Below are 12,691 nucleotides of genomic sequence, written 5' to 3'. Positions count from 1 at the left end.
ACATCTTTAGTTCACCCAGTGTTGGTGTCACACCACAACAGACACTTGGGTAAGGGAAGTGGTCTCTCAAGTGTACGCCCTCTCCTTCCGCTACAGACCTCCTCATCAATTCTTCCCTATGGGACTTCAGATGGATCAGGAAAAGGCATTGGAACTTCAGAAAGTTATGCATTCTATGCTCCTGCAGGGAGTTATAGTTCCGGTACTTACTTCCCAGAGGGCAATGGGGTATTATTCCACCCTCTTTGGTTCCAAAACCGAATGGTGCATACAGGCCTATCCTAAACCTCAAGTCCCTGAACAAGTTTCTCCGAGTGCCTCGGTTCAAAATGGAAACCCTGTTGTCAATTATACTGGCTATGGAACCTGGGGATTTCATTTTGTCTCTGGACATTCAGGATGCATACCTGCATGTAGCTTTCACACAGGTTTTAGGCCAATTTCCACTTGAGCCAGAACCTGTGTAATTTAAGAGTGTCCCCATTTTTAGGGATTGTGCAAGTGTGTGGCCCTGATGAAGTTCAAACCTAGGCAAAAATCTAATTCTGGTCAAACTACACCACCCTGCCAAATTTGGTGGAGCTAGGTCCAAAACTCTGGCCGTATATAAAGGACAAACAGACAGACATGCTTTCTTGCTTATATACATATACTAGGTGTGACCTTTGCCCAGGCCCAGAAGAGACCCCAACCACTCCTGCATCCCAGACCAATTGCCACCCCTCTGTGATGTTTTCATCCAAATCCATCCAATGGAAGGCTCAGAACGGGCTCCCCGGATCAAATTTCTGCCCAGTGTACACCAAAGGAGGTCCGACCGGGACCCTAACCCCCCTAAAACCTGGCCATTATCCAATTGGACCACCTTGCGTTCGTTTCATCCCAGTCAGTGCATGGGTGTCTGAACGCATAACCAAACAAACAGACCAATGAAGTATGTGTGTGCATATACAGTATGTGTGTGTGTGTATGTATATATATATATATATACAGTGCCTTGCAAAAGTATTCACCCCCTTTGCTTTTTTCATGTCTTGTTGCATCACAACCTGGAATTAAAATGGATTGTTTGGAGGTGTGCATCATTTCATTCACAGAACATGCCTACAACTGTGAAGTTGTGTGTTTTTTTATATTGTGAATCAAACAACATTTAGAACAGCATAACAGAAAACTTCAGCGTGCATAACTATTCACCCCCCTAAAGTCATTACTTTGTCGAGCCACCTTTGGCGGCAATTACAGCTGCAAGTCGCTTTGGATAAGTCTCTATGAGCTTGCCACATCTTGCCCCTGGGATTTTTGCCCATTCCTCAAGGCAAAACTGCTCCAGCTCCTTCATGTTGGATGGTTTCTGCTTGTGAACAGCAATCTTCAAGTCTGACCACAGATTCTCAATTGGATTGAGATATGGGCTTTGACTAGGCCATTCCAACACATTTAAATGTTTCCCCTTAAAACACTCGAGTGTTGCTGTAGCAGTATGCTTCGAGTCATTGTCCTGCTGGAAGGTGAACCTCTTTCCCAGTTTCAAATCACAGGCAGACTGAAACAGGTTTTGCTCAAGAATATCCCTGTATTTAGCACCATCCATCTTTCCCTCGACTCGAATCAGTTTCCTTGTCCCTGCTGCTGAAAAACATCCCCACAGCATGATGCTGCCACCACCATGTTTCACTGTGGGGATAGTGTTCTTGGGGTGATGGGATGTGTTGGGTTTGTGCCAGACATAGCGTTTTCCTTGGTGGCCGAAAAGCTAAAATTTAGTCTCATCTGACCAGATCACCTTCCATTCCTTTTGGCAAACTCAAATCGTGTCTTCTTATTTTTATTTTTGGCTTTTTTCTCTCCACTCTTCCATAAAGCCCAGCTCTATGGAGTGTACGGCTTATTGTGGTCACATGCACAGATACACCAGTCTCTGTTGTGGAACTCTGCAGCTCCTTCAGGTTTGTTACCTTTGGTCTCTGTGCTGCCTCTGTGAATAATGCCCTCCTTGCCTGTTCTGTGAGTTTTGATAGGAGGTTTATTGTGGTACCATGTTCTTTTCATTTGATGCTGATTGATTTGATGGTGCTCCGGGGGATCATCAAAGATTTGGATATTTATAACCCAACCCAGAATTGTACTTCTTAACAACTTTATCCCTGACTTGTTTGGAGAGCTCCCTGGTCTTCATGGTGTGATGCCTCTTGCTTAAGCTGGCCATACACGCTACAATTATCGGGGCGATCCGCCTGATATCGGCGGATCGCCCCTATAATTGTAGCGTGTGGGGGGGCGACCGAGGGTTAAATACTGCTCGGTCGGGCATGCCGGATTATCTAGCATGCCTGTCCGATGTTATATTTACTGGTAAACTGTCGGCCGCATCGGGCAGTGTGGAAGGAAGGAACAGGGAAATGTCTCCTCCCCCAGGGGCGGAGCGCGGATGTCGGGCTGATACACTGTGAGAGAAATTTCACAGTGTATGCCAGTGACATCTGCGGCTGGCAGGCTGCCAGATAAAATGTCTGTCGGTCTGACAGACATTTTATCTGGCCGTGTATGCCCAGCATTAGTGATGTTGCAGCCTCTGGGGCCTTCAGAAAAGGTGTGTTTATATTGACAGATCATGTGAAGCTTAGATTTCACACAGGTGGACTTCATTTCACTAATGATGTGACTTCTGAAGGTAATTGGTTGCACAAGAACTTTTGAGGGGCTTCATAGCAAAGGGGGTTATTACATATGCACATGCTAATTTTCTGAATTTTATTTATAAATATTCTTTATTATATATATTTTTCTCACTTCACTTCACCAAATTAGACTATTTTGTGCAAATCCATCACATAAATTCAGATAAAAAAAAATAATAAATGACAGGTTGTAATGTAACAAAAAAAGGTAAAAAGCCAAGGGGGTGAATACTTTTGCAAGGCACTGTGTGTGTCTGTGTGTATATATATCTGCCAGCCAACTTCTCAAGGGCAAGTGCAGGATGGGATCAGTCCTAAAAGTTCCTACAAAGTAAGCAGGCTTCATTGTGTGAGACTTTTAATAAGTGATTGTCCAGTGGAGTTGTTTTTCTGCAGGTGGGAGGAGCTTATGAGCTTCGAATTGTTTCAGAGAGTCTAGTCCAACATGAGCCCTTTATGTGCCAAAGTAGATTTTAAAATGTATTAAAAATTCAATAACTCAGAAAATATAACACTTCTGTTTTGCAGGTTGTACATGACCACAATAGTGATGGTAGGCAGAAATATTTTTTTTATTATGTGATCTTTGGACAGTATGTTGAGTTTTTTCATATTAAGTATTTTTCTTGCATTGTTTGTAGGTAAAACCCAGGTGCTTCGACACTTTATTTCAAGAACTTGCTCTTTAGTATCGGATACAAATATAAATACATTCATCAAACAGGAGGTAAATTATGGTTTTCTATTTATGTTTTGCAATGTTATATGTAATATGAAATTTCAGTACTATAATAACCTTATCATAGGTGTATATGTCTTATTTATGTAATTAAAAGAACAAGCTGAGGTGCTGCAAAGATGAATGGGCAAAACTGCCCAAAGATAGGTGTGCCAAGCTTGTGGCATCATATTCAAAACAACTTGAGGCTGTAACTGCTGCCAAAGGTGCATCAACAAAGTATTGAGCAGAGGTTGTGAATACTTATGTACATGTGATTTCTTAGGTGTTTTTTTTTTTCATTAAACTTGCAAAAATCTCAAAATAAAACTTTTTACACGTTGTCATTATGGAGTATTGTGTGTAGAATTTTGAGGACAAAAATTAATTTATACCATTTGGAATACTGCTGTAACATAAAATGTGGAAAAAGTGAAGCGCTGTGAATACTTTCCGGATGCACTGTATACCCCTAAGTGTTAGCACTGTGTTTATCCAATGCTTTATAGCCTTATATAGTATTACAGCCCACCCTATGTAAATGTAAGCAGATGGAACAATATGCATTCATGGAAGCACAAAGCACCAAAATGTGCATTGTATTTGAGCCCATTAAACTCATTTGCATGCATTATGCTAACATGAAAAATGTAACTAATACCAGTGGGTATGTGACTTAAGGAATAACAATAAAAAAGGGATTGTGTTGTAAAAACTGTTCTATCTTTCACTCTCTTTCAGGCTGTGCGCAAACTGAACCTGTTGCTGGACACAGTTCCTCGGGAGGCCAGAAAAAAACTAATTTTTACTAAAGAGATGATATCTACTATGTAAAAATATATGCAATATATAGTATATGTATTGAAAACTACTCCTGGGGGTATATTTACTAAAGTGGGGTTTTTTAGAAGTGGCGATTCTAGCTATTATCTTCTATAAGGTACTAGATAAATGTTAAGTAGAATCTGATTGGTTGCTATGGGCAACATCTCCACCTCTAAAAACCCACACTTTAGTTAAGTAATTTGCTTAATCAGATTGTTTTATTGTTGGTCAGACAGATGCAATTTTAGACAATTGTGTAGGGTTATCACTGTTGAGTAGCACTTTTTACATTGTATGATTAGCTCCATGACAGCTCTTCCTGAGGAGCGTTGACTTTAAAGCCTGACAAGGTTATCCTAGGGCTTGTTAAGGTTTTCTCCTCTTTAGAGTCCTGTAGCAATTCAGTCCTGGGAGGAATTTGTTACAGACGAGGTGGCTGATGATTCTAATCTGGAGGATTCCTTGTATTTTGATGAGGTTTCAGCTAGATGGCAAGGTGTGGATGATATTGTGTTGGTTGTGTAGAAAACGGAATCGGATTGAAATGATGTTCAAAAACGGATGCCCGACAGGATCAAGATCCCGACAGAGGCTTGTAAGTACCCTAACCTCCCCTACCCCCCTAACTCTCCCTTAGTAGTGCCTAACCTCCCCCCCCTAGTGCCTAACCCTAACCTACCCCCGGGGGTGCCTAACCCTAACCCTCCCTTACTGCTCCCTAACCCTAACCTCTCCCTGGGGGTGCCTAACACTACCCTCCCCCCCTCAGGGTGCCTATCCCTAATCATCCCCCCCCCCCCCCCCAAACCTAACCCTAACCCCGTTAGACTCCCTATTCCTAACCCTCCCCCCCCCCGCGGCTAGCGCTAAGGGCGCCCTGGACTTACCTTTGTCCGTGATGTCCTCGGCGTTCCAGCGTCGGGATTATGATAGGCAACGGTATTTCGACGCCTATCATAAATCCCTAGCCGGCATTCCACTGTCTGAATTGTGACCGGCAGCCGCATGACTACATCCCGTAGAAAACAAGGGCCAGATTCAATTCAACGTGAGCTGCTGTTCACAGCTTGTAATGCACATTTTTCTGCCCATTACAGTAGACTGGTTCTGCCTGCAAACACATTGACTGTGAGCAAATTAAGCCTTATGTTTACACATCTGGTCTGATTTTGAGTCGCATACAATGCCAATGTTCATCCCTAAAAACGTGTGTAGTACATGCGTTACAGAGTGTAGGCACAAAGATGCTGTTTCAATGGAGATGTACGGTATCAGAAATGTCTTAGAAAAGTGATGGAAGATTACTGGGAGGTGGCTTAGTCCACGTACGGAGATGGTCTGGCTTATGGGAGTGTCGCACGCGTGTCGGTGAAAGTGCATACACAGATGCTCTACCGATCACATAGAAGCCATACACGGACGGAAAAAATGCACCTGCCGTAAGTTTTGATGGTGTGTAAAAATGATGTGATGGTGTATTTGCATTTTAGCTCCTACTGGCGGTCATGGTGGGCGTCTCCGTCCTTGCACAGTCAGATGCACGGTTGTACTCCAAGGAAGGACTTTGTAGTGCCATTATCATAAAGTCGCAGACGGCGACCGCCAATAGACAAAGACGTGGCTGCGTCCATCTTTTCTTTAATTTATTGTCTGGTGTTAATGTTTGTTGTCCTCTTGTTCTCTCCTCTTATTTACATTTGAATTGTCACCTGTACTAGGGATCAGCTAAATAATAGATGACTTTCCATCTAGGTGATATAGACGGGGAGGAGCTCCAACGTCATTCAGATTTCTTATATTGCCAGGTCTTTTTCACACACCTCTATAGCCCATTCCAGTATTTCTACTGCAGGGTCCTTAGGGATCCACAGGAGACCTTGGGGTATTAGTTGATGTCAGTCTTCGAGCACCTCAATAGTTAAATTTGTGCTCCCAGGATGCACCGTGCTCCTCTCCTATACCCCGCCCCCAGGCCAAGGCACCTCAGTTTCGTAGGTGCTCGGTACGGAGTCGGGTCACTTCAAGAGGGGCTGCGTTGACAGCCCAGAAAATAGTTGTTTTTTACTGCAGAGTGGTCAGCATTGTCACAAACGTGGAATTTGGGAGCTGTGTTCCTGGACTGGGCCTTGGATCTGTATTATTTGGCGCAGACGCTCGCTGGAGGAGGCTTGGCTTAATGAAGTTTCTCCGCATGAGAGGGTGCAGCGAACTGACAGGAGTTTGAGGAATGCGGCAGTAACGAGATAGCTAGGAAGCTACGTGGAGCGGCTGGATAGCCTAGGGTAGACGTTGGTAGCTGAGTGGCTATGTGGCGCGGCTGGTTAGCCGTGGGTAGACGTTGGTAGCTGAGTGGCTACGTGGAGCGGCTGGATAGCCGTGGGTAGACGTTGGTATCTGAGTGGCTACGTGGAGCGGCTGGATAGCCGTGGGTAGACGTTGGTAGCTGAGTGGCTACGTGGAGCGGCTGGATAGCCGTGGGTAGACGTTGGTAGCTGAGAGGCTACGTGGAGCGGCTGGATAGCCGTGGGTAGACGTTGGTAGCTGAGAGGCTACGTGGAGCGGCTGGATAGCCGTGGGTAGACGTTGGTAGCTGAGTGGCTACGTGGAGCGGCTGGATAGCCGTGTGTAGACGTTGGTAGCTGAGAGGCTACGTGGAGCGGCTGGATAGCCGTGGGTAGACGTTGGTAGCTGAGCGGCTACGTGGAGCGGCTGGATAGCCGTGGGTAGACGTTGGTAGCTGAGAGGCTACGTGGAGCGGCTGGATAGCCGTGGGTAGACGTTGGTAGCTGAGAGGCTACGTGGAGCGACTGGATAGCCGTGGGTAGACGTTGGTAGCTGAGAGGCTACGTGGAGCGGCTGGATAGCCGTGGGTAGACGTTGGTATCTGAGAGGCTACGTGGAGCGGCTGGATAGCCGTGGGTAGACGTTGGTAGCTGAGCGGCTACGTGGAGCGGCTGGATAGCCGTGGGTAGACGTTGGTAGCTGAGCGGCTACGTGGAGCGGCTGGATAGCCGTGGGTAGACGTTGGTAGCTGAGCGGCTACGTGGAGCGGCTGGATAGCCGTGGGTAGACGTTGGTAGCTGAGAGGCTACGTGGAGCGGCTGGATAGCCGTGGGTAGACGTTGGTAGCTGAGCGGCTACGTGGAGCGGCTGGATAGCCGTGGGTAGACGTTGGTAGCTGAGCGGCTACGTGGAGCGGCTGGAGCGCAGTGGGAAGGCTACTTAGCTAAACTAAGAAACTAGTTGCACTGGCAACTTGTGTGAGCATTGGGGATCCTTTTATAGTGGACACTGGGAGCTGACAGGCTGAGAGAGAAGGAGAAGGCTCCTCATTGGTGGAAGTGGGGTCACATGGGCAATCCAAGATGGCCGCGCCCATGGACCGGAGGACAGCGCTTCCTGGAGGTAGTCAGCGGGGACCAGCGGTGAGCAGGAGCCGGCGTGGGAGCAGCACAGCAGCGGGACCCTCCAGAGGACAACAGCGTACAGCGCGGGAGCCGGAAGACAGCGCGGGTCAGCGCCCGCACAGGTAAGCGACGGGGTCTGATTCTGGGGTCTCCAGGCCGGCGTGTGACAGTACCCCCTTCTTCAAGAGTGGCCACCGGACACTTCCTTGGTTTATGAGGAAATTTCACATGGAATGCTTTGACCAGACGGGGTGCATGGACATCGGAGGCATTTATCCAGATTTGTTCCTCCGGACCATAATTCTTCCAGTCGATAAGGTATTGAAGACGGTTGTATCGACAACGGGAATCTAAGATTCTGTCAACTTCGAACTCCTCTCCCTGCTGTGTTTGAACACTAGAAGCTTTAGGCAGGACCTTCTGAAATCGGTTTAAGACTAGTGGTTTTAAAAGAGAAATATGGAAGGAACTTGGAATGCGAAGAAATGGAGGAAGCTTTAACTTGTAAGCCACAGGATTCAGGACTTTGATGATTGGGAATGGACCAATGAATCGCGGAGCAAATTTCATCGAGGGTACTCGGAGTCTTAGGTTTCGGGTAGAGAGCCAGACCATATCCCCAGGTCGGAAATTTGGAATCGCTCGTCTTTGGCGGTCAGCAAATCTCTTGTACCGGGCTGACGTTTTAGTCAGAGAGGAACGAACCTTTTCCCAGATGTTGGAGAATCGTTGAAGGGACATTTTGGCCGCAGGCACATCTAATGTGGGAAGAAGAGGGAAATCTGGCACTCGAGGATGTTGACCAAAAACTGTAAAAAAAGGAGTTGAGCTGGTGGATGTGTGATAATGATTATTGTGGGCAAATTCGGCCCAAGGAAGAAGTTCAATCCAGTCATCTTGGGAGGAGGAGACAAAAGTGCGCAGGAACTGTTCCAGGTCTTGATTGACCCTTTCGGTCTGACCGTTGGTCTGGGGATGATAAGCGGTAGAAAATTTGAGTTTTACCTGAAGGGCTGAGCAGAGTGACCTCCAGAACTTCGCTACGAACTGTACTCCCCTGTCGGAGATGATCTCTTGAGGAAGGCCGTGGAGCTTGAAGATCTCTTTTATAAAGCTCTGGGCGAGTAGAGGTGCAGAATGAAGCCCAGTAAGAGGTACGAAATGAGCCATTTTAGAAAAACGATCCACGATAACCCAAATTGTGTTGTGGCCCCGAGATGGAGGAAGATCAGAGATGAAATCCATAGATATGTGAGTCCATGGCTTAGATGGAATTGCAAGAGGTTGGAGTTGACCGTGTGGAACCCGCCGAGGTATCTTGTGTTGGGCACATTTGATGCATGAAGACACATAAGACCTGATGTCCTTTTTCATCGAAGACCACCAATAGGACCGCTGGATAAGTTCTAGGGTTTTATCCATGCCCAGGTGACCAGAGAACCGGGAAGCATGAGCCCAATGCAGTAACCTCTTGCGGAGTTCCGGAGCGACGAAAGCCTTCCCAACCGGGGGTATAGAAGATAGTTGAGTAGAGGCGAAGGAAGCGGAATTCAAGATTGGTTGGGGCTGCTCCATGGGTAGATCAGGGTTGCTCGTCATGGAACGGGAGAGTGCGTCGGCTTTGAGGTTTTGTGAACCGGGACGATAGGAGACTTTGAAATTAAATCTGGAGAAAAACATTGCCCACCGGGCTTGACGAGGGTTCAAGCAATTTGCAGATTTAAGATAAAGGAGGTTCTTATGGTCAGTAAAAATGGTAATGGGGTAATGAGCTCCTTCTAGAAGATATCGCCATTCTTCGAGGGCTAGTTTCATGGCGAGTAACTCTTGATCTCCAATGGTGTAGTTCTTCTCTGCAGGCAAAAACTTCCGGGAAAAGAAACCACAGGGATGAAGTTTTTCATCTTTAAATCGCTGGGAAAGCACTGCACCGACACCTTCAGAGGATGCGTCCACCTCCAGGATAAAGGGCCTGGTGGAGTCTGGTTGCTTTAAGATGGGAGCGGAGATGAAGGCTTGCTTAAGAAGTTGAAATGCGGAGGTAGCTTCGACGGGCCATATAGTTGGATCTGCTCCCTTGCGGGTGAGGGCTGTAATCGGAGCTACCAGAGTCGAGAAACCTTTTACAAACTTGCGATAGTAATTGGCAAATCCTAGGAATCTTTGTATGGATTTTAAGGAAGAAGGAAGAGACCAATCAAGAATGGCTTGTAGTTTTGACGAATCCATTTGAAGGCCTGTTCCGGAGATAATGTATCCCAGGAATGGTACACTTGAGACCTCAAACAGACACTTCTCTAATTTGCAAAACAGTTGATTGGACCGCAACCTCAGAAGGACTTGTTTGACCTGGTCTCGATGAGTTTGGAGGTCTTGAGAAAAAATCAAAATGTCGTCTAAGTAAACGACCACACACTTGTACAAGAGGTCCCGGAAGATTTCATTGACGAAAAACTGGAAGACGGCCGGAGCATTACAGAGGCCGAAGGGCATAACGAGATACTCGTAGTGCCCATCCCTGGTGTTGAAGGCCGTTTTCCATTCATCGCCTGGACGGATACGAATTAAATTATAGGCTCCTCTTAGGTCGAGTTTGGAAAAAACTGTGGCTCCCTTGACTCTATCAAATAACTCTGTAATGAGAGGAAGAGGGTAGCGATTCTTAATAGTTATTTCATTAAGACCCCGGTAGTCAATACACGGGCGCAAGCCACCATCTTTTTTTTTTACGAAGAAAAATCCAGCCCCTGCTGGAGACGTGGAAGGTCGAATGAAGCCTTTATTTAAGTTTTCCGTAATGTACTCCGACATGGCCTGAGTCTCAGGGAGAGATAGAGGATAGGTTCGGCCCCTAGGAGGATTCTTCCCGGGAATCAGATCTATGGGACAGTCCCAATCACGATGGGGAGGTAACAGGTCTGCGCTCTGTTTGCAAAAGACGTCCTGAAACCCATCGTAGGCTTTGGGCAGGTCTGTAGAATCCCGTACAATGGAAGATCTGATAGGTATTACCCGCTGAAGGCAACCTTTGAAGCAATTGGAACCCCAGGAGATTATTTGCATGGTGGTCCAATTGATTTGAGGTGAATGTCTCTGTAGCCAGGGTAATCCGAGGACTAAAGAATGAGAGGCTTTGGGAATCACTAGGAAGGATAGTTGTTCGGAATGGAGCACCCCAATGGTAAGTTTAAGTGGTGTTGTACGATGGGTGATGGTTCCACTAGAAATGCAACTACCATCGATGGCGGTTAAAGTGATGACTCGAGGCAACGCTTCCATGGGGATTTGATGCTTCTGGACAAATTCAGTAGTGACAAAGTTCTCTGCCGCTCCGGAATCCAGGAGAGCTAATACAGCTTTGGAACCTCGAGGACACTTTAAATGAGCCTGGATGGTGGAATCAGACTTCCTTTGTGATTCAATGGCAACTCCTAACTTAACCTCTCTTTCATAAGTTAGGAGGAGGCGTTTCCCGGACGAATGGGACAAGTTTTAACTAAATGTTGAGGAGATCCGCAGTACATACAGAGGTTCTGCCTCCGCCTTTTTTGACGCTCCTCAGCCGATAAATGAGAGCGGTTGACCTGCATGGGTTCTTCGCCCAGAGGAGGAGAGGGTAAGCGGGAAACTGGACGTGGCCTTCCATGATCAAATCTGCCTCTTTCCAAGGCACGCTCCCTGTGACGTAGATCCACCTTGTTGCAGAGGGAGATTAACCCATCCAAACTGGTTGGAAGGTCACGGGAAGCCAGGTCGTCTTTGAGCCCTTCAGAAAGGCCACTCCAGAAGGCAGCGATGAGGGCATCCTCATTCCAATTGAGTTCTGAAGCCAGAGTCTGGAACTGGACTACGTATTGGCCGACGGTCCTGCTGCCCTGGCGGAGGCGTAGAATATCAGCTGATGCGGAGGTGGTTCTTCCGGGTTCATCAAAGATTTTGCGAAATGTAGCAACAAATTCGGGGTAGTTGGAGAGCAGGGGATCCGACTTCTCCCAAAGGAGCGAGACCCAATCGAGTGCTTGGCCAGAGAGTAGAGAGATGATATATGCCACCCTGGTTCTGGCCGTCGGAAAGTTGGCGGATTGTAGCTCGAATTGGATTTCGCATTGATTTAAAAAACCCCTGCATAATTTGGGGTTGCCATCGAACTTGCTCGGAGGGGAGAGCTGAAGACGAGCAGGAGGTAGAACCGGAGGAGCAGGTGACACCACAGGAGGAGAGGCGGCTTGGGAGCCAGCGGGAGCGGGATGAGCCAGTAAGGACTGGATGTTGTCCAGGCGTGACGACATATCTTGGATAAATTGGATCAGCTGAGCCTGAGAGGTCTCCTGTCTTTCCAGACGGGATAGTACATCCTGCGAGGCTTCTATCCCAGATCCTTGACCACTTGCCGAGTCCATCGGGCCAGTGCAAACTGTCACAAACGTGGAATTTGGGAGCTGTGTTCCTGGACTGGGCCTTGGATCTGTATTATTTGGCGCAGACGCTCGCTGGAGGAGGCTTGGCTTAATGAAGTTTCTCCGCATGAGAGGGTGCAGCGAACTGACAGGAGTTTGAGGAATGCGGCAGTAACGAGATAGTTAGGAAGCTACGTGGAGCGGCTGGATAGCCTAGGGTAGACGTTGGTAGCTGAGTGGCTATGTGGCGCGGCTGGTTAGCCGTGGGTAGACGTTGGTAGCTGAGTGGCTACGTGGAGCGGCTGGATAGCCGTGGGTAGACGTTGGTAGCTGAGTGGCTACGTGGAGCGGCTGGATAGCCGTGGGTAGACGTTGGTAGCTGAGTGGCTACGTGGAGCGGCTGGATAGCCGTGGGTAGACGTTGGTAGCTGAGAGGCTACATGGAGCGGCTGGATAGCCGTGGGTAGACGTTGGTAGCTGAGAGGCTACGTGGAGCGGCTGGATAGCCGTGGGTAGACGTTGTTAGCTGAGTGGCTACGTGGAGCGGCTGGATAGCCGTGTGTAGACGTTGGTAGCTGAGAGGCTACGTGGAGCGGCTGGATAGCCGTGGGTAGACATTGGTAGCTGAGCGGCTACGTGGAGCGGCTGGATAGCCGTGGGTAG

The 12,691-nt window shown here is 47.7% G+C and overlaps 1 protein-coding gene across 1 annotated transcript in view; it reads left to right on the top strand.

Moving 5' to 3' along the window:
- Nucleotides 1–12,691, top strand: part of SYCP2 (synaptonemal complex protein 2) — a 457,471-nt gene that overhangs the window by 58,440 nt on the left and 386,340 nt on the right. Inside the window, exons 6-8 of the mRNA XM_088482789.1 lie at nucleotides 3,210–3,234; nucleotides 3,323–3,408; nucleotides 4,141–4,229. Coding sequence (XP_088338915.1) covers nucleotides 3,210–3,234; nucleotides 3,323–3,408; nucleotides 4,141–4,229 — 200 coding nt within the window. The remainder of the gene's footprint in view (nucleotides 1–3,209; nucleotides 3,235–3,322; nucleotides 3,409–4,140; nucleotides 4,230–12,691) is intronic.

This window comes from Taudactylus pleione, unplaced genomic scaffold (assembly GCF_031769625.1).
Source record: "Taudactylus pleione unplaced genomic scaffold, aTauple2 ptg000018l, whole genome shotgun sequence".
Classification (NCBI taxonomy): Eukaryota; Metazoa; Chordata; class Amphibia; order Anura; family Myobatrachidae; genus Taudactylus; species Taudactylus pleione.
The sequence above is the reverse complement of the archived record's forward strand: the minus strand, read 5'-3'. Positions and strand labels throughout refer to the sequence as shown.